This window comes from Taudactylus pleione, unplaced genomic scaffold (assembly GCF_031769625.1).
Source record: "Taudactylus pleione unplaced genomic scaffold, aTauple2 ptg000105l, whole genome shotgun sequence".
Lineage (NCBI taxonomy): Eukaryota > Metazoa > Chordata > Amphibia > Anura > Myobatrachidae > Taudactylus > Taudactylus pleione.
Genome location: NW_028284507.1, coordinates 5,920,285 through 5,945,784, shown reverse-complemented (window position 1 = coordinate 5,945,784; position 25,500 = coordinate 5,920,285). Strand labels below are relative to the sequence as shown.

The 25,500-nt window shown below is 44.2% G+C and overlaps 1 protein-coding gene across 1 annotated transcript in view; it reads left to right on the top strand.

Moving 5' to 3' along the window:
- The first annotated feature begins 2,127 nt into the window (after positions 1 to 2,127).
- The window catches only part of RASSF2 (Ras association domain family member 2), a 47,972-nt gene continuing 24,599 nt past the window's right edge, over positions 2,128 to 25,500 (top strand). The window contains exons 1-4 of the mRNA XM_088470867.1: positions 2,128 to 2,244; positions 9,789 to 9,879; positions 13,331 to 13,406; positions 18,422 to 18,573. Coding sequence (XP_088326993.1) covers positions 9,821 to 9,879; positions 13,331 to 13,406; positions 18,422 to 18,573 — 287 coding nt within the window. The 5' untranslated portion in view covers positions 2,128 to 2,244; positions 9,789 to 9,820. The remainder of the gene's footprint in view (positions 2,245 to 9,788; positions 9,880 to 13,330; positions 13,407 to 18,421; positions 18,574 to 25,500) is intronic.

Here is a 25,500-nt window from a genome sequence, read left to right as displayed (position 1 = left end):
CCTTACAAAGTACATAGGCAAATTCAACAAGTGACTTACAGTACAATACAATCCAGGATAAGGTCAAGGATTATATTAATTGCTGCAATAGTGATCATAACACTCAAATAAGCAACAGGGTGCAAGCAACCAGGTGTTAGGCGCCAGAGTGAGGAGTAGATGACCCTGCTCATGAGAGCTTACATTCTAAAGGGGAGGGGCAGACAAACAGGTGTGATACAGATGGGGTAGACAGGGAGGAAGGAGCAAGTAGCAGCAGGTTAGGCTGAGAGCTGAAGGCTTTGATGAAGTAGTGGGTCTTGAGAGCCCGTTTGAAGATTGGTAGAGAGGTAGAGAGTTCCAGAGGCAGGAGCATCACGGGAAAAATTGTGGAGGCGGGAGTGGGAGGAAGTGATCAGTTGGCAGGAGAGGCAATGTACATTTGTTGAGCGAAGAAGGCAGACGGGAGATGAGGTCAGAGATGTAAATGGGAGCGGAATGGGTAAGGGCTTTGCAAGTGAGTGTAAGAACCTTGAATTGGGCTCTGAAGGGGAAGGAGAAGGGGAGCCTGTGGAGGGCTAGTAGGAAGATGAGCTGAGCAGCAGAATACAGATGTATCCTGCTTCATCATTGCCTCTGCTGCAACCAGTAGCGGTTCTAGGCCCGGGCAAGCCGGGCCGTTGCCCGGAGCGCCATGGTGTCCGGCGGGCGATGGAAACGCCCACCCTCCCTCCGGGCGCTAAAGTGTTTATGAAGCTTCAGGGGGAGGGAACGGAGGAGGGAAGGGGTGGCCACACAGGACGGCGCTGGGCGCAGCAAAGCCTAGAGCCGGCCCTGGCTGCAACTTGCCGCAGCACGTATGCTGCGAATCAGGCGCCTGCGAATGGGTGCAGGAGTCTTGTACGCTCCCGCGATCCATAGGATTGCATGGTGCGAATACTGCCACGGCCTGGCGTACAGTGGCGTTTACGGCAAATCGCATGCCACAATGCATGCTCGCATTTGCCACATCAGCGACAAAGATGAACGAGGACGTATATGTAGGTACAATGAAAACTATCTGAATAAGGATAACAGTTCTACTAAGCTTTTTGGGTATGACTACAAAAAAACACTGTACAGTACATAAGTCTTTTTTTTCTATAACTATGGGCCTGATTCAGACCCACTCGCGAGCGGCTGTCCGCTCGCAAGTGGGTCGATGTTATGCACTGAGCATGCGCACGACGGAGGGAGCTCCGTCGTGCGCATGCGCCAGACGCGACGAGCGAAGGAAAGTCCTTCGCTCGTTGTGTCCGATCAAAGGGGGCGTGCTGTCAATGTTGATTGACAGCACGCCCCCTTTGGTGGGCGTGCCGGGGGCGTGCCTCCCTGACGGGGGCGTTCCCACGGGAACGCCTCCCGTCAGAAGCCGGCCCACTGACATCACTAGTGATGTCAGTGGGAGTGATTTTGGCTCTGATAGAGCCAAAATCACTCCGGAGCTTGCGGTTGAAAACCTCAACCGCAGGCTCCGGCTCGCAATTTCGATGGTCGCGATGGTCTCGACCATCGCGGCCATCACAAAGCACGCTCGTATAGCCTGTGGGTGGTGACCCACAGCTATACGAGCGTCCAGGAGGACGCTCCATGAAAATGGAGCCCGGCCCTCATTCAGAGCGTGCGCTCTGCTCAGAGCGTACGGCTCTGAATGAGGGCCTTTATTCTTATATCAAACTTTGCAGATTTATTTTTATAACTACAAACTTGTGTGGTCAGTATATATATATATATATATATATATACACACACACACATATTATACAGTATATTAGTATGCTTTAAAGCAATCATTTGGTCTTGACTAAACAGTTTTCCCTCCTCTAGGACATGCAGCATGTAGGGGATGGTCTGTGTATCACTTAGCAACTTTCCCACGTCCCCTGAAGTGTGACAAAGGCTGTCCTCCCCCTCCCATCTCCTCCTGCCGTGCACCAGTATTTTAAAATTGCTTTCTCAGACAGATGCTGCGAGCAGCAACCCCCTCCCATTCTTAGCATTGTCTGAAAGGGTTTACGCCCATTGGGGGCCAAGTTAACCAATCATGGATGGGCCCAGGCACCACCACCAGCTGTTATTGGGCAAGGGGAAGGGATATTGAGCCATCTATCACAGTGTGAGTATAGACACTGCTTCTGCATCCATACACAGACTTTCCTATCTTGAAGGGGAGAGACTGCACCCTAGGAAGATATATAACAGGTCACTATTTGGCAGAGGGACAAAGTGAGTATATTCCAATTGCTTCTATTTAAGGACATGCATTTAACTTCCTTTTTATGTCACATTGTATCGTAATCTCCATCATTGGGTCTGTTTGTTTGTTTTAACCAAATCCTGTCGTATCATTGCCTTGTTCAGTGGCTCTAGTCAGAGGGACCGTAGTCACAAGCACAGCCAGGCCTTGCGCATGGGGGGAAAGTTGCAATCTGTACCCTGTAACAGTAAGAAGGGTTACACTTGATTTCGTGGCACCCAGGCTGATGTGTCTCTGCCAGGCATGTGTGTGAAATGCAATGTAAGGAGTCACACTGTCTGTACAGCTGTTTTTCTACTTTCTCCCACTAGAGCGTTAAATCATGTAGTAATATTTTACACTTAGAATATGAAACTACTCAGAGTTGCATGTATTTATTATTGTTGTGGCAGTGTACAGCGTGGCACGTTGCCTGTCTTCCAATATCATTGCGCTGTTACTGTGTGGAATAGGGTTTACAGTATTTATTAACATCATTGACATTTATTTATATAGTGCCAGCATATGCCATTGTGCTTTACAATAGTATGTGGCTTTGTTCTGAGCAGGTGTACTGACAAACACAGTTGGGGCAAATGAACTAAGCTCAGGAAAAGTGATCAATTGGAGAGTGATAATGTACCAACCAATCAGCTCCTAACTGTCATTTTTCAAACATAGCCTGTATGTAACATGACAGTTAGGAGCTGAGTGGATGGTAGCTTATCACTTACAATTTATCACTTTTCAGAGCTTAGTACATCTCCCCCGATCTACTAAACAGGTTAATTTTTTGCAACGAGAATGAAGATAATTTTACATTTAATATATTGAATGATTGCAGATGTTCTGGCAGGTTGGGCTAAAATGCTTTAATGTACGGGCTGTGGATGCATGGAACATCCTCCATTTAAACCAGTGGTTCTCGAACTCGGTCCTCAGGACCACACACAGTTCAAGTTTTCCAGGTCACCCAGCAGGGGCACAGGTGTATTTACTACTCACTGACATAGTTTAAAATATCCACAGGTGAATCTAATGATTTCACTTGTGATTCTGTGAGGAGGCCTGAAAAACATGCACTGTTTGGGGTCCTGAGGGCCGAGTTTGAGAACCTGTGCTTTAGACTTTGCTACATTATATAAAAGAGTGCCAAATTATAATCTAGAGCAGAGATTCCAAAACGCGGTCCTCAAGGCACCCCCCAACAGTTCAGGTTTTAGAGATATCCATAGTTGAGCACAGGTGGTTAAATCAAATTGACTGTGGTACTAATTAAGTCACCTGTGGCAAGCATGGATACCCTTAAAACCTGGACTGGTAGGATGACTTGAGGACTGTGGGCCTGATTCAGAGGCGCTCGCTATTTGCGAGCGCACGCTCTGAATCAGGGCGGGGATTTTTTTTTTGGCCTCCAGGCGCTCGCTAAGCTGTAGGTGACCACCCACAGCTTTTGCGGGCGGCCTGGCGATGGTGGCGATTATCGTGACCATCGGGCTTGCGAGGAGACCCTGTTGTAGGGTCTCAGCACTCGCAAGCCCGAGTGGACTTCCTGCTCTACAAAGCCCACAAACGCCAGGCGTTCCAAAGGGAATGCCTGTGTTTGTGCAGCCACCCCCCCTCCCCTACAAAAAGGGGCGAGTTGTCAACCAACCTCAACATCGACAGCCGCTCCGTCTTGTAGCGAGACCTGTTGTGACGGAGCTGTACGGGTCTCGCGCAAGCCGGAGGCGGCGCATTCGCAGTCGGGGAACATCGACCCGCTTGCTGAGCGCTCGCGAGCGGGTCTGAATCAGGCCCTGAGTCTGGGAACCTGTGATCTAGAGGGATTCACATATGAAAACCTAAAACCTAAAGGCCTATGGACACAATCTCATATGTACTTATTTTATTTATTTATGTACTTGAAAAAGGTCGGTCCTCAGACCAAAATGTTGCATTAATGCTACTTTTCATTTTTAGCATGGATAGTGTTGTTTATTTTAGTAAACTATTGGGGTTCCCATTTGGTGGAATTTCATTTTAGATAGATAGAGATACGGCCCTCCTGCTGCTGGAACTACACATTCCAGCATGCCCTAACTCAGTTTTGCTATTAGGGCATGCTAAAACTGTAGCAGGGCATGCTGTGACGTGTAGTTTCACAGCAGCTGGAGAGCCGAAAGTTGAATACCCCTGCTCTACTGTAATGTATTAGGAGTCACTAAGACGTTCTGTCACCATATAAAGGCACAAGACCACAGGGTTGCTACTTTTGTACAGATCAGGGAAATCCAAAGTTACTTCTAATGTTTGTAATCATATCCAGTACAAAGTGCATAATAATTGTACATTAAGACAACACATTCTCAAAACGGCAGAAACTGTTTGCAATTTGTCTCTCTTTAAAGCACATTTAGGTATAAAAGAAGAAACACTGTAAAATATCTTGGTATAAAACAAATGCATAAAAAAGCTAAAACACTAAACAGAAGATGAAGGCGTAGCAGTGATCCATGGCATGGGCGCTATCTTATGGGTACAGACTAGGTCAGAAGCTGCAGCAGTAACTGTTCCGTATTAATGGGTTACATAAAGCCTGACAACTTCTCTTTTTCTTTTTTAGCTTATTATACTGTTTGGTTTCCGGGGAACATTATTATGCATTTGAAACTATAGACTGCAGCCATCTGTTTTTTCTTTTTTTTTTTGCTGTTTTTTTCTTGTGATACGGTTGTGACATTAACTTTTTCTATTATATATATATAAACATGGGTTGGGTGTATTATGTATAAAATAAGTTAATTATACTGTAGATGAGCATAACATTTCTGCTGTGAATGAAAGTAAAATACAAGAAATGGTTAAAATTGTCTTCAATTATGTAAAGTATTTGTTAGTTCACATTTTTGATGGTTTTATTTTATGTGCTTTATTTGGAAGTAATGTCTGTTTCCACCCTCATCCTCTTTTGTGACTGCTGATTGCTGATAATCCATATTTGTCTGAAAACCACTTCAAGGATGGAACAGTTTAGACCACAGACAAGCTCTTCATTTTATTTATAATTTGCTAATCTGCACTAGGGTTAAAGTTTCTGTAATTTTGGTTGGTGTTAAAGGCATACTTGGCTACTGTTCTGCCCCCTCCTCCTGGTGGAGGCAGCCAGGTTGGCCTAGAGGGGGCGTGGTGGCTGCATGGGTGGGCTATGCGGGTATTTTTGGTCATCATGGCCCTGCCCCTACACTATACAGGGATGGGTGTGGATGACTGACCCCTTTCGGACGGTATCCTAACCCTCCCCTTCCCCCTCTCCCTACCCTAACCCTTCCTTCCCAGTGCCTAAACCTAGTCTCCCCTTTAGCGCCTAATCCTAACCCTCCCCCTAACCCTGCTACTTATCTTCAGGATTCTGGTGGTCGGGATGCCGGCGCCGGGTTTCTGACCGCCAGAATCCCATTTGCTGGGATTGAACGTATCCCCACTATACAGTGCCGAGATCACAAGCATTGTATAATGGGTGGCATGGCTACGATGACGTGATTCAGCGCGAATTGCATCATTGCCCCCTCCCCCAGACTGCTGACTAGCGCTCTGTAAGTGGGCAGCTGAAGGGGGTTGTGAGCAACTAGCTGAAGGGGGAGTGCAGGAGACTTTTCTTTTCCAGGCGGCAGGGAGCACCATCTGATTTTCAGGAGCATCTGGGCCATTCCGGGAGGGTAGGCAAGTATGGTTAAAGGACCACTAAACTAGTTACCTTATAGGAAAGAGCTATTGGAAAAGCAGCAATCCTACTTTCATTTAATAAATGTTTTAGCAAGTTCAAAACAAGTTAATCAAATTTCAAGTAAGTATGTTTATGTTTTCTTAGCTGCCCCCTATACTATTATTATCTCCTTTTATAATCTCTCTGAAAGGAAAAAAAAAGGTATGGCTGCCAGGCACAGGCTCATTCAGCCTACTACACAGACATTGGCTAACAATTCTTTCAGCATGTCATGTGATACGATTGGGAAGGTGGGAATAAGTCAATGCAGACTGAGCTCTGATGGGCATTCCAAAGCCTCTCTGCATCATGTGCCAAGTGACTGTGGTTGACATAGGGGGAGATGTATCAAGCCTTGGAGAGAATTAAAGTGGTGAGTGATACAGTACCAACCAATCGGGACCCTAACTGTCAGTTTTCAAACACAGCCTGTATGCTGACCGTTAGGAGCTGATTGGTTGGTACCTTTTCTCTTTCCAAGGCTTGAAACATCTCCCCCATAGTAGGCCATGACGCTAAGTAGAATTTTCACTCAGTAACAGTAGTCTGAAATAACATAAACAAAGATAAATGGTAGATATCCATATTCTAGCCTGCCACAGTGATTTATGTAATGCCGGCTGTCGGGATGCCTCCTGTCTAAATACTGACAGCGGCATCCCGATGGTTGGTATCCTGACAGGGGTCAGGTAAGTATACTTACCCTTCCACCTTCTCCCCCTAACCCTCCCTTTTTGTAGCCTAACCCTCCTCAACCCGCATCCTAACCCTCCCCGTTAGCGCCTAAACCTAAATCTCCCCCCTTTGTGCCTAACCCTAACCCTCCCCCCTAGGGGTGCTTATCCCTAACCTTCCCCCCCCCAAAAAAAAACCTATCTCTAACCCCGCTACGCTGCCTAAACGCGGATAACAGCTAAGGGCGCCCCGGATTTACCTCGTTCGGGCTGGTATCCTTCTGTATTCCGGCATCGGGATTAAGATAGGCGCCGGTATTTCGACGCCTATCTTAAGTCCCGTGTCGGACTTTCAGCGTCGGGATCCATGGCGTCCACTGGTATGATAACTACATCCCCAGCAATGGTTACATATACAGTATATTAATGAAAGGTATTACCCGCAATTTGTTAAGAAGATCATTTATATATTAGGCGGGCATTTAATTCCCAGAGTGGATATTACAGTCCAATAATATTTGATTAATTTATTACTTTACTCTAGTATTACTTACCTTATTGATATCTACATATTAAATATTGTTATTAAGTAGGTAGTAATTTAAACTAGTAATATTACAATTATGGCTGATAATGAATCAGATAGCGGCAATTTTTGTTAAACCATGAATGGGCGAAATATAATGGATGATTGAAATGTTAATTAAAAAAAGTAATCTTGGAATAAAGGAAAGCTGTTTTAATTTACAATTAAATTAACTTTTCACCAGTCATAGCTGTTAATTATCCAGTCAGCGATGTGGTGGGATCATCTTCAGCATACAGGTGACATGAGTGCCACTTTCCATGTTTCCATAACATCATTTCTAAAAAAAAGATTTGCGTCTTCAAATCAATATACTACCAAGAACTAGTACAGGTGGATCCAACTGCATTGCTAATTTAGTGGCCCACCTATTTTGCATAGAATGTAATCACATATAGTATTACAGGCTACAAACAACACTGTATGAATATAAAAGTTGATTGAATGTATACAGAGTAAGCAGCATGAACACGGTGCTGCAATACATCCCGCTCTACCTGTAATCAAGGACTTAATGAAAGTGGGTTCATAGAATAATTAAAACCTTTTACTCTTCTTTCCTGACTTGTATTGCAAAATGCTCTTGTTTTTCTCTGTGTTTTGTTAGTTGCACCTGCATCAGTTTGCAAGAGAGGAAATTCTGTGACTTTAGGAAGGAAGTGACTCCTACCCCACGTCTTGGTGACAGACCAGATCTATAGCGACATGTCTGCAAACAGGAAGTCAAATACAATTTAAAAAAAAAAAAAAATGACAGAAATGATAATGTTAATACACAGTGGAGGAAATGCCCAGCTGTGTTAGTTTAGACACATTCTATACAGTAAGATATACTTGGAATTAGTAATTATTCTTGTTTTCCAGGAAGTAGAGGAAAAAAAGTTATGTGAATTTACCTACCCTAGAAATCCATATACCAGCTTTGGTACTTCCAGTGAAGTTGCCATCTACAAACACTGGAGACAGCCATTTTGTGGGCAATATAAGTGCCAGAGACATCACTAAGATATGTTTCATGAAGCTAACTTATAAAAATTGTTGCCTGCAATGAAAAATAGTAGGTGATAGATTTACATTAAGGCATACTTATCTACTCTCCCAGAGGGGGAGATGTATCAAACATTGGAGAGAGATAAAGGGGAGATAAAGTACCAACCAATCAGCATCTAATTGTCATTTTTCAAACACAGCCTGCACAATAGCAGTTGGAAGCTGATTGGTTGGTACTTTACATTTAACAACAAACCTTAATACCAGTGGCATATATTGTTTAGTATCTCAGTGATACTAATGTATATGCCATTGGTATTTAACATTACTTACCACTCCAGCGAGGTCCAGTGGCACATTCATGCCTACCGATTTTTCAGGGTAACCCCCCACACCCCTGGAAGTGTTGGCATATCTCCCGCATCCTGCCCACTTCCTAGTAAAGTTGGCAGGATGGGGAGATTTTACGGGGAATTTGTGGGTCCACCAGTATGGGCGGGGCTAAAATAATGCAAAATGCGTAATTTAGCCCAGCCCATTAACAGCAAATCGCGCCCTTTTCCTGTGGTGGGGCGGGGCCTAAAGACGTATATAGTCTGACCCAACCCCCCGAAGATGTCAACAGAATCTTTTCTCCAGCCTTCTCCCGGGGAGGAGATTTATAACGTCGGCAAGTATGCCCCTGGCATCCTCCTCTCTATAGCTTGCAGCCTACTGCCTCCACTGACAGGCTGCTGTGCCATGCGCATGACACTTTCACCCGGTGGGGACCCAGAAAAGCTGTTCCCGGGTCTCCATTGTCGGACCACATCGCTCTCTCGCCATCTATAGACGGCATAAGCAATACAGTGACAAACAGTGGTAACTTACTTAACCGCTGTTTGTTAAATACTGAAAGGAGGACATAACCCCTTTAGCGAGTGTCTCATTTGGTAAATGGGGCCCTTTATCTATCTCAAAGGTTTGATACATCTCCACAAGACTCTAGAATTGAAACCGCCACTGCTGGTTCCTGTTACACTATCATCTAAAGTGCACGTGGCCTCGATAAAACACCTAAATGCCGTACAATGCCGTGTTTCGCAGAATACAATGGTTCTGGGAATATTGCATGTCCAGTAGAGCGGTAGAATACTCTCATATGGAAAACATGAATTTGTTTTACTGTATATGTGTTATTGCTTTACGGAATCTGCTTCGGTTGTTTTTGTTGCTGCAATGAAAGTTTTAATCCATATCTCATCATTTTATCCTGGTACTAACAAACATACTAAACACTATGGGGTAATTTAACTAAGATGAGAGGTTTTAGAAATGGAGATGTTGCCCATAGCAACCTATCAGATTCTAGCTATTATCTTCTAGAATGTGCTAATTTAATGGTAAGTAGAATCTGATTGGTTGCTATGGGCAACATCTCCATTTCTGGAAACTCTCATCTTAGTAAATTTACCCCTAGGAGCCTTACAGCTATACGTCATACAACCTATAACATATTTTCATTAAACAAAGATCTTGGTTGTATTCTGCTTATTTCAGGCTCTCCCTCCCATAGACCGAGGGATGAACACATGGAGCGGATGCTGGAGGCATCATTAGTCCCCTGCGGGAAGGACAAGTACATTTCCAAGTGAGTTCTTCCTCTTGATACCTTGCAGCCTTATCATCTGACCTCCCGCTGACTATAATTGGTTTCTCCTGTCCTCGTGTGACCTCTGACATCCTGCATGGACAGAACGCTAAACATTAACATTAATGCAGAATATGGCAGCAAGCCTGACCTCTTTGCTGCTCCCAAAGCCCTCTCTAATGTTTCAGATTCTATTGTTACTAGGATCCCATGTTTCCCCTACACTTCAAGCTGTCATGTTGGATGCAAAGCTGAATAATGGAGCACAGTATTACAGGAATAATTAAATAACTGGAAACACTTCAAGTGCTAATGTTTTACTGTGTGCAGCCCTAACAAACAGAGACATGTTGAAGGGGACCTCTGTAACTGCTGCTATGCTGACATTCCACCATTGATACTAATAAATACAGACCAAGCATTGGATACCCATAGTACAAAAGTTCTGTAACATACAGCAGCCAATCGGACATGTGCTTTCATTAGCTTCACTTCATCTAAGAAAATCAAGATACTTTCTTGATTGCTAGTTATGTCATGTGAGACATTATAGCAGATGCCCCATGATAGCAGATACCCCATGGCTGAAATGTGGTGTTTGATAGATTTCCAGGAAATGTCATCTGAGCTATGTGAGACTGTGATGTTAAGAGCTGCACAAAAGTACTGTAGACCGTAAGACAAGCTCACTATAGAGTTGACCACCTGTCTCGTTTTACCAGTCAAAATACAGTGCATAATGCTCTTGATTAAAGTGGATTCGTCTACATGTGTACAGATTAAAGCAAATCAAATGTGGATAAAGAATGAGGTACAAACAGTCTTAAATACAGGTGGTACATTGGTTATCCCAAACAGTATCCTCTAGACTCTTGCAAATATAATTAAAGGCCCCCATACATCTGCGATGGATTGCCGTGCTCCTGCGATGCTGCACCCCAGCATCGCAGGATCGCAGAAATCCAACATATTGAATTTCACAGATATGACGATCAAAAAATTATCGTGATTGTCTAATCGGTTTAACAGGTGAGATTTCAACATCGATGGTCCCCGGTTGGCATTTCTGTCTAGCGTTTCGGCATTTCCGATCCCATCGCTACATTGTGATGATCCATCACAGATGTATGGGGGCCTTATAAACTAGAAACACAACTTATTAAATGAGAGATTAAGTAGAGATGGCCACACATGTGACAACAAATGTGGCCTGAACTTGCTGCATCTGCAGTTTGTGCACCAATCTGCTCCTGCTAAGTGTATTATAATCAATCCACTGCACTAATGGAGTCCCATGCAATGCAGATGTTCATCCTGACTGACAATGCAGTGGCAAACGCAGGATTTCCAGAGGGGGGTTTCCAAATGCTTGATTTTAGAGCGAGTGTGGCCAGTCCATGAAGAGGGCAGAATTAGTACTTATACAGTTTTAATATGCGTCATACAATGTGTATTGTGTGTCATAATTCCAGCATATACAGGATCACAGTAAGTCATTTGATGCGGCAGTAAGCCATCCTGCCTGAGCTGAATATTTTTATTTTAGATGTGAGCACCATTCCAGAGCACTGGAGCAAGTCTGGGAGCCTGGAGGGGCTGCAGAAGAACCTAGCACTGCCCTGGACATATATGTACATATTGGGCTCTATAGCAGTGCTTCCCTAACAGTGCATGTTTTCCATATCTCTTAGTTGGTGCACAGGTTATTTATTACTGGTTGATACATGTTACAGGTGGTGCTAAGTATTTCATTTGTGATACTGAGCAGAACATGTAGCACTAGTAAAATACTATTATATTGCTATTTCTACTGTGGTCATGTATGTGCTGGGGAGGGGGGTTTCCAGACAGACGGAAACCCCCCCCTGCGTTTGCCTATGCAATGGTTGGATCCACCCAATTTGGCTACCTACCAACAGTGCCAAATTTGAACACAGGGCCTGATTCAGCGATGTACGCTATTCCGATGTTTATGCAGTTGAGCGCTGGACGTCAATCTGCACATGTATCTGAGTCGCACTGGTGCATCACCATAGTCACTTGCAGCGTCTGATTACTCGCAGTGTGATTGACAGTCAGGGAGCATTTATGGGAGGTAACAGGTAGTGGCGGCAAAGAACGTAGGTGTATTGCGAGAATGTCACAGCCTGCGTCTGCTAACCCACAAGTAATGAAAGTGGCTCCAGCGGCTCAGATCCCATATCCATTCTGCACAACCAGAGGGCTAGTCAGAAGTCGGATTATCAAAGGATTTGCGACGGATGCTCCATCTTTCTATGCAGATGCTGGGATTTACAAAGCCGCAGGTGGGCGTCTCAATACAGATCTCTGTGTCTGCGACATTTGCATATTTTTGCACAGCAGCTGCGTACAGGATGACAGCTGTGATGGCGTTAGCATACATCTCTGAATGAGGCCCATAGATCCGGTTGTTCAGCACTATAGGAAAGACTGCACACCTTCACCTAAGGCTTCCACATGTCCCCTTTCCCTAGGCAGTCAAGGATCTCCTAGCTGGAAGTATTTAATTTGGAATTTTAAGGTTCATGCTCAAGAGCAAAGAAATTCCAATGCTATAGCAATCACTTTTAGATCACTATACTGTACAATAGAGCAACAGAACATTACGTTCTTCCAACTGCAATTTTACCGATATTATTTTTACTTAGGAACTAGAACTGATCCTGAAGGTATTTCAGCCTGTGCTCCATGAACTTCTACAACTCTTAATTCCTGCAAAAGCTGTCAGAGACTCTGGGGGAGGTTTATCAAGCCTTCTAAAGTGTGGACAAGTGGATTTGCTCATAGCAACCGATCAGCGTCTTCCTATAATTTTATAGAATGTACTTGATAAATGGTAGTTAGAAGCTGATTGGTTGCTATAGACAACGTCTACATTTGTCCACATATCCACTCTTTAGATGCTTAGATGCATTTCCCCTTCTGTTCCTTCTGATATCCTACTGGACACTCCTGAGGACGGTACAACATTGTTGGAGGTGACAGACTTTAGACCCCACATACAGTGTCCAGTGATGGCAACTTTCTCCTATGTACAGAACTCTGCCATCCCTTACATGAGTGCAGAGTCTCACATTCCAAGCTGGCTCGAGTCTAGTTACACCTGTGCAGTTTGCCTACAGTAAGGCTGACATCACATGACCTAGATAATCCAATTGCTGCCTGCCCTCTATATGCTTATCACATCCCAATTATAGTTCCTCCTTTTTCTGTATTGATGAAAAATAGTTTATTGAACAATTCAGCTGAGCTTAAAGGGGGACACACTTTATATGTTAATGTCAGACAGTGTGACCCACTTAGGGCATGCTAAAACTATGGCACGGCATGCTGTGATGTGTAGTTCCACAACAGCTGGGTACCCAGAATATCTCTTCTGTATAAATGCATTTAATGATGCAAATTATTTCATTTAGTCTGTCTCCTCCAGGAACGAGCTGTTGGCGCATCTGAAGAATTATAATCTATATTATGAAGGGCAGAACCTACAGCTGAGACATCGGGAGGTAATAGAGCCCACCAATACTGACATTATGTTGAAATTAAAATATATATTTTGAACTATACTGTATATATTTTATGCCTTTTTGGGGGCCCATGTGCAGCGTCACATGGGCCATCTTTCCGAATATTACACATGGAAAATGGTGCCACCAGCAAAGGTGGAGGTTGGGGACCCACTTCAGGTATACCCCTCCCTCCCCGCTGCCTAACCCTAACCCTCCCCCCCCGCTGCCTAACCCTAACCCTCCCCCTAGTGCCTAACCCTAACACCTAACTCTAACCCTACCACATTAACCCAGTACTTATCATCCGGATGCCGGTGCCGGGATTCTGACAGGTGTCGGGCATTCTAAGCGCCGGCATCACGATTGTCCGGATTATAACTACATCCTGTACACAACACACCCTGCACCCATTATAGATACAGTCAGTCTAAGGGGTATATTTACTAAAGTGGGGGGTTTTAGAAGTGGAGTTGTTGCCCATAGCAACCAATCAAATTCTAGATATTAACTTTTAGAAGGTGCTAGATAAATGTTAAGTAGAATCTGAGTGGCTGCTATGTGCAACATCTCCACTTCTAAAGAACCTGCACGTTAGTAAATATACCCCTTAGGGTCTAGAAGGGGGTAACACCCATTCCTCTCTCTGGACATACATTACTTCTGTTGTGTGTGTGGAATATATGGTGACGATAAGATCAGTCTTAGGAAGTCTTCCAGTTCTTAGTGTTCACTTGTATTGGTTAATCATGGGGAGATTATACCATTCTCCACTCTCCTGCGCTGTACGTCGTGGTTAGGAAGGGCCCTCTTACAAGTGGAATTTAAAAGCTTTATGCAGTACACATGCAGTATGACCAAACAGTATATTGTAAATTATACAGCTAATAGCTATAATGTTTATACCTTATAATGGGCAAAATAGTGATTCCCTTGTCTTACTGAAGTGTACAGCAGCTTACTTGCACCTCGATGGAGTTGAAGAACACTATAAATAGAAATATATATAATATATATAAATAATATAATATATATGTATTCATTTTTGTATCTTTTGGTATATACTGTATATATGTTTTATAAGGAGTATACAGTAATGCTGCACATCCACTAGGCGATTAGGGAAAGACAGTACGATTACGACATATTGTACCATCGTTCCCCATCCCCTGCAGTGCCTACACTGTACGATCAGTCATTCAGTGCAGGTACCCTCCATCATCCCCGAACATGGCCAATCTGTCATTATCGGCAGATTGACCAGAATGTTCGGGCGACGATTGATGTAAAAAATGACCAGCGGGAACGTGCATCGCTGGTCATTTCCGACATTATAGTGCATGATTAATGAGCGATTGCACGATTAAGATGTCGTAATCGTGCAATCGCTCATTAATATAGCCTAGTGGATGTGCGCTATAAGTGTTGTAGTATACTTTATAAGTGCATTCCGGATACACATTTAGGGCCTGATTCAGAGGTGCACGCAATTCTCATGCAATGCCGATGTTCCCGTAGTTGAGTGATTATTTGCAACTGCACACGCGCTAAAAGTTCCTGAAAACCTTACGGTGCATGAGTGTATGCACAAAGATGGTGGCACGATCGGGACAGGTGGTATAAGATATGGGGTGGCAAAGTGATGGGCGTTTCTGGGTGGTCACTGGGAGGTGGCCTGAAATTAATGCAAAAAAGTCTGTCTCGTGGGCATGTCAGTGACAGAGGCTGTGTTCTCAGACGCACAACCGCAGCACAGAGGCCGTGATCAGACGGCGAAACTGCACCTGCCATGGGGCTAGTGCAAATGTCGATCGTGCGCACCATGGTGCGCCGATGGCGTGCCAAGAATCACCGGCAGTGTTACAGCGTTCAGAGCTGCTGGGAGTGGGCGTCTCAGGGCTTGCACATTCTGATGCAGGCTACTACACCAGGAGACCTCTGTAACTAGCATTTGTATATTATTGCAGCCGGGACTCCGGCAAGAGCACATGCAACAGCATCCACCTCTGAAACAAGCCCTAAATTATCACACACGTCTAACTGTTGAACTTCACATAACACTTGTACATTTCCAAAATACCATCATTGTGTTATTATGTTAGGGATTGTATTGGAGTAGCTTCTGCTTTATATGAATAAACAAACTGGGAACACTTATTTTTCAATACTAAAGTCTCCTCAGCATGCACACACACAGAGCAGCCTGTATATTTATACAGTGCATCCGGAAAGTATTCACAACTCTTCACTTTTTCCACATTTTGTTATGCTACAGCCTTATTCCAAAATGGAATAAATACATTTTTGTCCTCGAAATTCTATACACAATACCCCATAATGACAACATGTAAAAAGTTTTTACACGGCCGCAGTTACAGCCTCAAGTCTTTTTAAATATGATGCCCCAAGCTTGGAACACCTATCTTTGGGCAGTTTCGCCCATTCCTCTTTGCAGCACCTCTCAAGCTCCATCAGGTTGGATGGGAAGCGTCGGTGCACAGCCATTTTCAGATCTCTCCAGAGATGTTCAATTGGATTCAAGTCTGGGCTCTGGCTGGGCCACTCAAGGACATTCACAGAGTTGTCCTGAAGCCACTCCTTTGATATCTTGGCTGTGTGGCGTGCTGAAAGATGAACCGTCGCCCCAGTCTGAGGTCAAGAACGCTCTGGAGCAGGTTTTCATCTAGGATATCTCTGTATATTGCTGCATTCATCTTTCCCTCTATCCTGGCTAGTCTCCCAGTTCCTGCCGCTGAAAAACATTCCCACAGCATGATGCTGCCACCACCATGCTTCACTGTAGGGATGGTATTGGCCTGGTGATGAGCAGTGCCTGGCTTGCACCAAACATAATGCCTGGCATTCACGCCAAAGAGTTAAATCTTTGTCTTATTAGACCAAAGAGTCCTTCAGGTGCATTTTGGCAAACTCGAGGTGGGCTGCCATATGCCTTTTACTAAAGAGTGGCTTCCGTCTGGCCACTCTAATATACAGGTCTGATTGGTGGATTGCTGTAGAGATGGTTGTCCTTCTGGAAGGTTCTCCTCTCTCCACAGAGGAATGCTGTAGCTCTGACAGTGTGACCATCGGGTTCTTGGTCACCTCCCTGACTAGGGCCCTTCCCCCCCCGATCACACAGTTTAGACGGCCGGCCAACTCTAGGAAGAGTCCTGGTGGTTCAGAACTTCTTCCATTTACGGATGATGGAGGCCACTGTGCTCATTGGGACCTTCAAAGCAGCAGATATTTTTCTGTACCCTTCCCCTGATTTGTGCCTCGAGACAATCCTGTCTCAGAGGTCTACAGACAATTCCTTGGACTACATGCTTGGTTTGTGCTCTGACATGCACTGTCAAGTGTGGGACCTTATATAGACAGGTGTATGCCTTTTAAATCATGTCCAAACAACTGAATTTACCACAGGTGGACTCCAATTAAGCTGTAGGAACATCTCAAGGATGATCAGTGGAAACAGGATGCACCTGAGCTCAATTTTGAGCTTCATAGCAAAGGCCGTGAATACTTATGTACATGTGATTTCTTAGTGTTTTTTTTTTTTTTATTAAATTTGCAAAAATCTAAAAAAAAAAGTTTTACACGTTGTCATTATGGGGTATTGTGTGTAGATTTTTGAGGACAAAAATTAATTTATTCCATTTTGGAATAATGCTGTAACATAACAAAATGTGGAAAAAGTGAAGCGTTGTGAATACTTTCCGGATGCACTGTATATACTGGCCACATTTCTGATATACAGATATGTATACGCATAATGCATAGAGAATTTTCGTCAATGTTTTTTGCTGGTATTGAGGTGGTATTTAGGCGGTATAAGTTTACCATGTGTCTGTCATCAGCATCTAAATCTCACATCTAAATTGTATGTTAATAATATAAATCTATTGAAAATAAGATATACTGTATGTTCCTTTTGAAAGGGAAATCAGTATACAGTTTTTGGCTATAGAATGCAGTGATACATTTCGCAACAATGTTTTATTAAAGACTTTAATTCATCCCACCTTATCATACTCTGCATGGACAGAGACATTGAAGCTGATGTTTTGTACCATGCAGGAGAGAGGAAGGGTAGTGGATTAGGTAAGATGTCTACACCACAAGTTCCCAAATTCAGTCCTCGAGACGCCCTAACAGTCCAGGTTTTAAGGATATCCATGTTTGACCACAGGTAACTTAGGCCCTCATTCAGACCCACTAGCGAGCGGCTGTCCGCTCGCAAGTGGGTCGATGGTCCGCACTGCGCATGCGCACGACGGAGGGAGCTCTGTCGTGCGCATGCGCAAGACCCGATGAGCGAAGGACTTTCCTTCGCTCGGAGTGTCTCATCAAAGGGGGCGTGCTGTCGATGTTGACTGACAGCACGCCCCCTTTGGTGGGCGTGTCGGGGGCGTGCCTGCCAGACGGAGGCGTTCCCAAGGGAACGCCTACCGTCTGAAGCCGGCCCCACTGACATCACTAGTATGATAGAGCCAAAATCACTCCTCGCCTTGCGGTTGAAAAACTCAACCGCAGGCTTTTGCTCGCAGTTTCGATGGTCGCGATGGTCAAGACCATCGCGACCATCATCCTGCACGCTCGTATATGCTGTGGGTGGTGACCCACAGCTATACGAGCGTCCAGGAGGACGCTCCATATTAATGGAGGTGGGCCCTGATTCAGAGTGAGCGCTCTGGTCAGAGCGTCTGGCTCTGAATCAGGGCCTTAATTAGTACATCAGTAAATTTGATTTACTGATGTACTACCATGGATGTGCTCCACCATGGATCTGTCTAAAAGCTGAACTGTTGGGGTGCATTGAGGACCACATTTGGGAACCTCTGGTCTACACTGCTGCAATGCCAAGGACAAATGTGTGAAGGCTAATACTTAATACACGTCAGAAACCATTGAATGGTCAGGGAATATATACATCGTGGACACCTTGGTGACAGTAATTAGTGGTAGTACACCTCTGTATGTCTCTTAGAATACTTATTTTCATTTGTCTTTGGCAGGAGGAGGGAGAGTTGATAATTGAAGGACTGCTCAATATTTTTTGGGGTTTAAGACGGCCTATCCGGCTACAGATGCAAGATGACAATGAAAGAATACGCCCGCCGCCATCTTCCACATCTTGGCATTCTGGCTGCAATCTGCTTACCCAGGGGTCAGTACGATGTGATAGTCTGGTGTGGATATCTCAGTTAGGTATAAATACGGCAGCACTGTATATTATGTATTCTGTAATTAGGCAATGCAAATACACTCAGATTTTCCCATGCAAAGTGGTGATGTATGTTGCAGATTAATAATAAGGATCCTTTTAATATTTAGTCATTATTGAATACTTTCATGGGAAGAAACCAGTTTTTCTCTTACATCTGCAAATCGAATCCTTTCTCTCAATCAGCGAACATCCAGATATGTGATAGATTTCATATTTATTTATTTACAAATGAACAGTTATTTAGCAGTAACTAGAACCTTTTGCAAGTTTTGGCTGTGCAACATGATTGTGCAAAAAAATATGATATAAGGTGCATACACACGGTCAGATATGTCAGATGAACGATTTGCAAACGATAGAACGATTTCAGCCTGTATTTTTAAAATGAATGAAACCGACCAAATCTGACTGCAAACACATCAGATGTCAGATATCGTTATCTGACAAACGGGAACGCACATCGTTCATCGTTCAGTGTTGCCCACATGTCAGATTTTTCTTTCAGATATGAACGATTGAACGATTTTTAAAATCGTTATCGTTCACATCTGAAGAAAAATCTGACCGTGTGTATGCACCATTAGTGTGCAAATAGGGTACTTTACAGAGCTTATTCCCCAGGGGCAGTTAAATATCCCTGCAGGAAGGGTTCTACACACAAGTGCACTACATGGTTGTGATTAGTTTGGGATGTGTGGGGAGGATAAAAGGACTGTGGGATCTGGTGGGCGGGGATTCTGACGCTGAATAGCAGCCGGACGATAGCTAGGGCTGGTGGGTTCAGCTAATGTCAGGAAGCCGTGGAATGTTTAACGTGTTGTGCCACAGTTTAACGGTGATTGAATAAGAAGCCATCTGACTAAGCAGACCGGAGTGAGGAGTCTTACAATAGTTAAAGACAACTGTTGGTTACAACTTGGGGTGATACTGAATTAGATGACAGTGAGAAAGTGAATGGATCTTGTGGATTCGCATGCGCAAAAGAAAGGAATCCGCGAGTGCTGCATGCGCTGGATCACTAACTGACAGAGCTGGCTACTGCGAACCGATTCACCTGTTGACGGACCATAGTTTCTGTGAAGTGGTTTTTTTTATGGGTGGCAGTGTCATGGGCAGGTAATCCAACTTCCATGCATGGTAGTAGAGTTTGGACGGATATAGGAGGTCTGTTTCTGTCGTATCTTTTGCACCTAGCATGGGGCTGCCACAAGTGCCAAAACTATTGAGGGTGGCTGCGTCTGCAGACGGACACTCAGTGGGTGGCACAGGCTTCCACTTACAGTCTCACCTATTTTCTGCACACTTTGGTGCATTGTCGCTTATGAAAGTAAGTAGGAAGTCGTTATCATACAAAAACAATCGCAGGTCTCTAACTATGAGAATCACCCCCATAGTTTTAATAAGCGTGGCCAGGATTTCTGTACCTTCACAGCAAACTTTTATATTGTATGATTGTTCTGTACTAAACCATGAAAAGGGGCTGGAGGCTATATTCACAGGACCAATTTTTTGGCAAAATCTTGTGACTTTTGGATTCCAGACACCTCTTCCAAACACAACAAAGAGGAACACTTGAGCTTCACATGTGAAAAACATCTGGGCAATAGTTCCTATTCAGCTATTCTATCGCTGGAAAAATTTCCATGATTAATATAAGCTGTATAAAACAGAGCACTCAGCAATAGAGGGCTCAGCTTCACAAAGACCCACTAATCCGAAAATACAAGCTGTTCTGTATAATAGAGCTGCTAATATAATTCACACATAGATATACTGTACATATGAACTTTTCAAGAGCTTTTTGGAACTGAGTATTTGAAGAAGTGATGGTGCACTGGGGAAAGAGAGAGAGGGATGGGAGTTTTTCCAAGGCACAGCTTACTTCCTGTCTGTAGTCATACAGGACATGGCAGAGTTTTTTCAGAACACTTCTGATAACAGAACTGTAGCTTGCACTCAGCCTCACAGAAAATGTTATACAGCGTTAGACATCTCAGTTCTGCAAAGCTATGGCGGCTTTCACGTGTAAAGGTGTAAATGTAATTTGTAACTCATTCATGTACAGAAACATTACTGTAGGTTCGCGGGCATAATAGAAATGTTTGGACCCCTTAGTAAAATTGGCTCTCTATGCACCACAGTGTCTACTCCTTCCCCAGTCAAGTACGTAATAGGGAAGAATAATAATAAAAGCATTTGTAGCAATCTATCTCACTAGTTTAATTTACATTTGCATCCATTTTACCCTCATTATATTCCAAAACATGAAATTGTCTGTACTAATGCAATTCCTGATTAAACTTATTAAGATTGTATTTTTAGACACCTTGGCCCATATTCAATTAGTTTCGCACCCGCAAAACTTTTTCGCCTTGCCGGACTTTTCGCCTGCATTGCGTATTTTAGCGGCGAAAAATTATCGTGCACACCTCCGTTATTCGCCATATTCAGTTCCTAAACATATGAAAACGCAAACCGGCGAATACAAACCAGGCGAACAGTACTGTCAGATTTGGGGAAATCAGCCTGACACCCCCTAAAAGATTGATCCCCAATGTTAGTCCATGTACATGCTCCCGAATAGCCCTAATAAAGCTATTTGGGGTACTTAAGGTGTGTTAATTTCTTCTAATCAGCGTCTCTGCACTAGTGGTGAAGAATAGCATTAAGTAGTTTTTATGATGAAAATAAGTAGTCCTGTCAAATTTGGGATACTTGAAAATGGGTGCTAGCATGGTTTAAAGTTGCTAAAGTAAATTTTTAAAAAACCTAAAAAATGCACCTGCAATCCAAAAATCACCTCACCCATACTTGCAGACACCAAAAAGTCTATTTCGCTAGTTTTTTTTATGCAGTTAGCCTTTAGGGGGTTGTCCCAAGCGTGCAGAGTGTTTTTCCCACCTTTGCACCCCAAAATAGCAATTTTGCACTTTTTTTTGACACCTATTCATAGGCGAATCTTTTTCGCCTATTACAGTGCATTGCATTTTTCCTTACTTTAAAAAAGTTTGTAATTGAACACGGAGATAAATTTCCGCCTGGCGAAAATTTTTATTGGATTCCGATGTTTCGGTCCTAATTGAATCCATGCCCTTGTTTCCTCAGGTATAGGGTTCCCGTCTTGCTGACCTATAGCAGTCGCTGTAGCTATAGTTATGCCCTTGGTTACAGTAGGTTTAATGGTTCTCTATATATATTCTGCTTAGCTTGTCTTTTATTTTCAGATGGGTAGATTCAGCCAATTGAAAAACCATCTGCAGTCTACATGTTATAGAGACTAGTCACACCCAGTGTTAAAGAGTAATGTTATATGGGCTCTTTATACCCCATGTTTAAAGCAGAGCTGGATTAAGACCCCATGGGGCCACAGACAATACACTGGTGTGGGCCTCCTTGCCACTCCTTTTTGTCACAAACCCCCCCCATAAATACTGCTTAGGGTAAACATGGCCCTATACAGAAGCATAATGGATCATCTGGCTATGGTTTAAACCATACTTGCCAACTTTCTGGCTGCTGCTTCTGGGAGGGAGCAGACAGTTCTGCAGGATGGGGGGGCGTGACCGGGACAAGGGGGAGTGGCTGGACGGGTGACGAGAATTTGTGTGCGTGGCGGGGCCAAGTGATCATGTAATTTTGGCCCCGCCCCCGCTATACAGTGCCAATAATACAGGCATTGTGGAGCAGAGGGGGGGGCCAAAATGACGCGATTCAGTGTGAATCACGTCACCGTCCCCCTCCGGGCGGATCTGCAGCTGCCGGGAGGCTTGTCTGTCTCTCCGGGGCGCCGGGAGCTACCCCTGATTTTTGGGAGGATCCCAGACAATTCGGGAAGGTAGGCAAGCCTGGATTAAAGTGCAGCATGTAGTCTCTAAAAATTTAAATAATTTGTTTCTATGAGTAAAAATAGATGCTACTGAAAGAGAACAGCCATGTATTGCTTCTTTGTATGCACAAGTGCTCCTGCTATCAGCCAAGTGCATTACAAGCTACATGCCCATTTCATAGTCTTTGGAAGCAAACCCCTTCCAATCATACGTGGTTGGAGTAGTAAAACCAGGGCCGCTGCTACCATTAGGCAGTTTTAGGCAGCCGCCTAAGGGCGCCAGCCCCTGGAGGGCGCCTGCTGAGTCCATAAAATTAAAAAAATGAATGGCATAATTCATGGCTGAGTGGCATATAATGAATTTGTGGCACAGCTGTGTGGCATATTATGAATTTGCGGCCAGGGTGCAGGAAACTTTTCTGCCATCTTGGCTCGCAAATCAATGCACTGAACATTAACAAATGGGTAAGTGAAAGTAGGTAGTGTAACATTGCACAACAGCATATGTCCTGTGGGCTTTACTGTTGTAAATGACTTCATATTTACTAAGGGGTGGGGCGGTCCAAGTAGCAACTACAAGGAGTGCGGTGACGCAGTTTGCATCATGATGTCCTCGTCCCCAACAACATAATGTTGTGAATTGCGGCATCATGCCACGAAAAAACCTCGCCATGATGACACAATTTATAAAGCCCCCGCCCACTTCCCTTAGACGTGACCCGATTATAGGAAAGTCAGCAAATATGCTTCTATTGTGCTTAATTTCCATCATCAGGATCAGCTGTTCTTTTCTGTCAGAGTCACCCATATCTCCTTTACTATGATTAACACCTGGTTCAAATACAAATATTTCAATAAATCTCTCGCCTCAGCGCCTGAAACTACCAATGTAACGATCCAAAACCTGCTGCAGTGTATAACAGAGAAAGAAATGGTAACTCCACAGAAATATGAGCTAAAAGAAAAACTGCGTTGGATAGATGCAGCCACCAATCGATACAATATGGTAATTTATTGTTACAGCAAGTATATGCTACACAGTAAAGAAGTCAAATGACTAATGATGCAACAAAATATCTGTATTTTGTATAAAAATTCATAGAATTAGCGCTATTGTTCAATTCAATAAACTAGCATACATCAAACATACACCAGAAACCATATATATGGCACTGATGCCTCATTGATATACAGTACCTCCAGCTGGACTCTATTTGCGTCATTTATATACCTAAAGCTGGACTTTTACACAGTACCATACTGTATATATGGTTTCTGTTGTATGTTTGATGTGTCACTTGTTTTTATATGCTAGTTTATTGAATTGAACAATTGCGCTGATTCTAAACATAGAGGTAAGAGGGCCCTGCGTGCAAGCTTACAATCTATAGGGAAATAGGTTTTGATACACAAGGATAGTGGCTACATATAGCATATTGGCCCAGCCAGATTGCAGATGTTCTTGGTGAGCTGTATGATCCAGTCACACAGGAATGTTGGCCTAGGGCTAGGAGGATGGGAAAGTGAAGAAATAAAAAATCTGTGAGGTTGTGTGTGGACTGTAAGAGGAGATGTAATTAGATAGGGAAGCTATGAAGGTTATGTGGGCGGTTCTGGAATCTGATAAACTTGTCTGAAGAGGTGAGATTTCAGGAAGGGCATTCCACAAAATGGGTGCAGCTCCGAAAAGTCCTGTAACCGTGAATGGGAGCAAATAAATGCGTGTAGATGAGAGACGCAGATCTTGTTCAGAGCGGAGAGGTCGGGTTGGGAGATATTATGAGATGAGTGAAGAGATGTATGTTGGTGTGGTTTGGTTAATAGCCTTATGTGTAAGTAAAAGTATGTTATATTGAATACGGTAGAAAACCGGTAACCAATGGAGGGACTGACAGAGCGGATCAGCAGACAATGAACATTTGGCAAGGCAGATCAAGCTTGCAGCTCCATTCAAAATGGATTGTAGTGGCAACAGTCTGTTTTTAGGAAGACCAGCAAGCAGACTATTGCAATAGTTATATGGGAAATAATGAGGGCATGGAAGAGAGTTTTCGCAGTGTCTCTAAGAAAGGGTAAAATTTTGGATATGTTTTTTAGATGTATATACAGGCAAGTCAAGAGCCACGCCGAGCCCCAGTAAAAAAGGGGGTGTGGCCTAATCACGGGAGGCGTGGCAGTGCCCCCTTAGGTAAAAAAAAAAAGTTTTGCAGTGCTGCTGTGCGCTGGCGAGGGGGGCGCAGTGAGCCCCTCAGCCCCGCGCATAACCAGTGGGGGGTGTGATCAGCTTCATCGCTCACCCCCACAGGCATAGGAGACTGTTGTGGCTGCTTCTTAGCAGCCGCAAGCAGTCTCCCAGTGCAGCCCAGCACACAGCAGCGTGTGCTGGGCTGCTGTGATGTAAGAGGGGAGGGAGTGGTGCCGGACCCGGGACCCTGCCGGGCAGGGCCGTAGGGAGGGTGGTGCGCCCTGTGCCTCTGCAGAGGGTGGGATCCTTCCAGGGCGGAAGGTCCCGCCCGCCGTCCACCCCCTGCATGGAAAGGTAAGCGCTCAGGGGGAGGAGGGGGGCGATGAGGGAGTGAGAGGGGTAGCAGTGCTGCAGAGGGCGCACTGCCATCCAGATATGGCACTGCCGCCGGGCCCCTCCAGCAAGCCCAGGCCCGGTTAATTTGTACCTGCCCCTCCCCCCCTTTGCGCCCCTGTGTATATAACGTGATTTTGAGACAGATTGAATGTGGGGAACAAAAGACAGTTCAGAGTCATGATGACACCTAGGCAGCGAGCTTGTGGGGTGGGGTTTATGGTTGAGTTATCAACAGTGATAAAGAGATCAGATTGGTTACTGTTATTGGCCGGTGGAAATATAATTTATTCTTTTTTGGAAATATTAAGTTTGAGGTGGCGAGATGACGTCCAAGATGAAATGGCAGAAAGACATTCAGTGACACGGACCAATACAGATGGTGACTATGGGGGAGATTTAGCAAAATTTGGAGAGAGATAAAGTTATAACCAATCAGCTTCTAACTGTCACTTTATCAAAC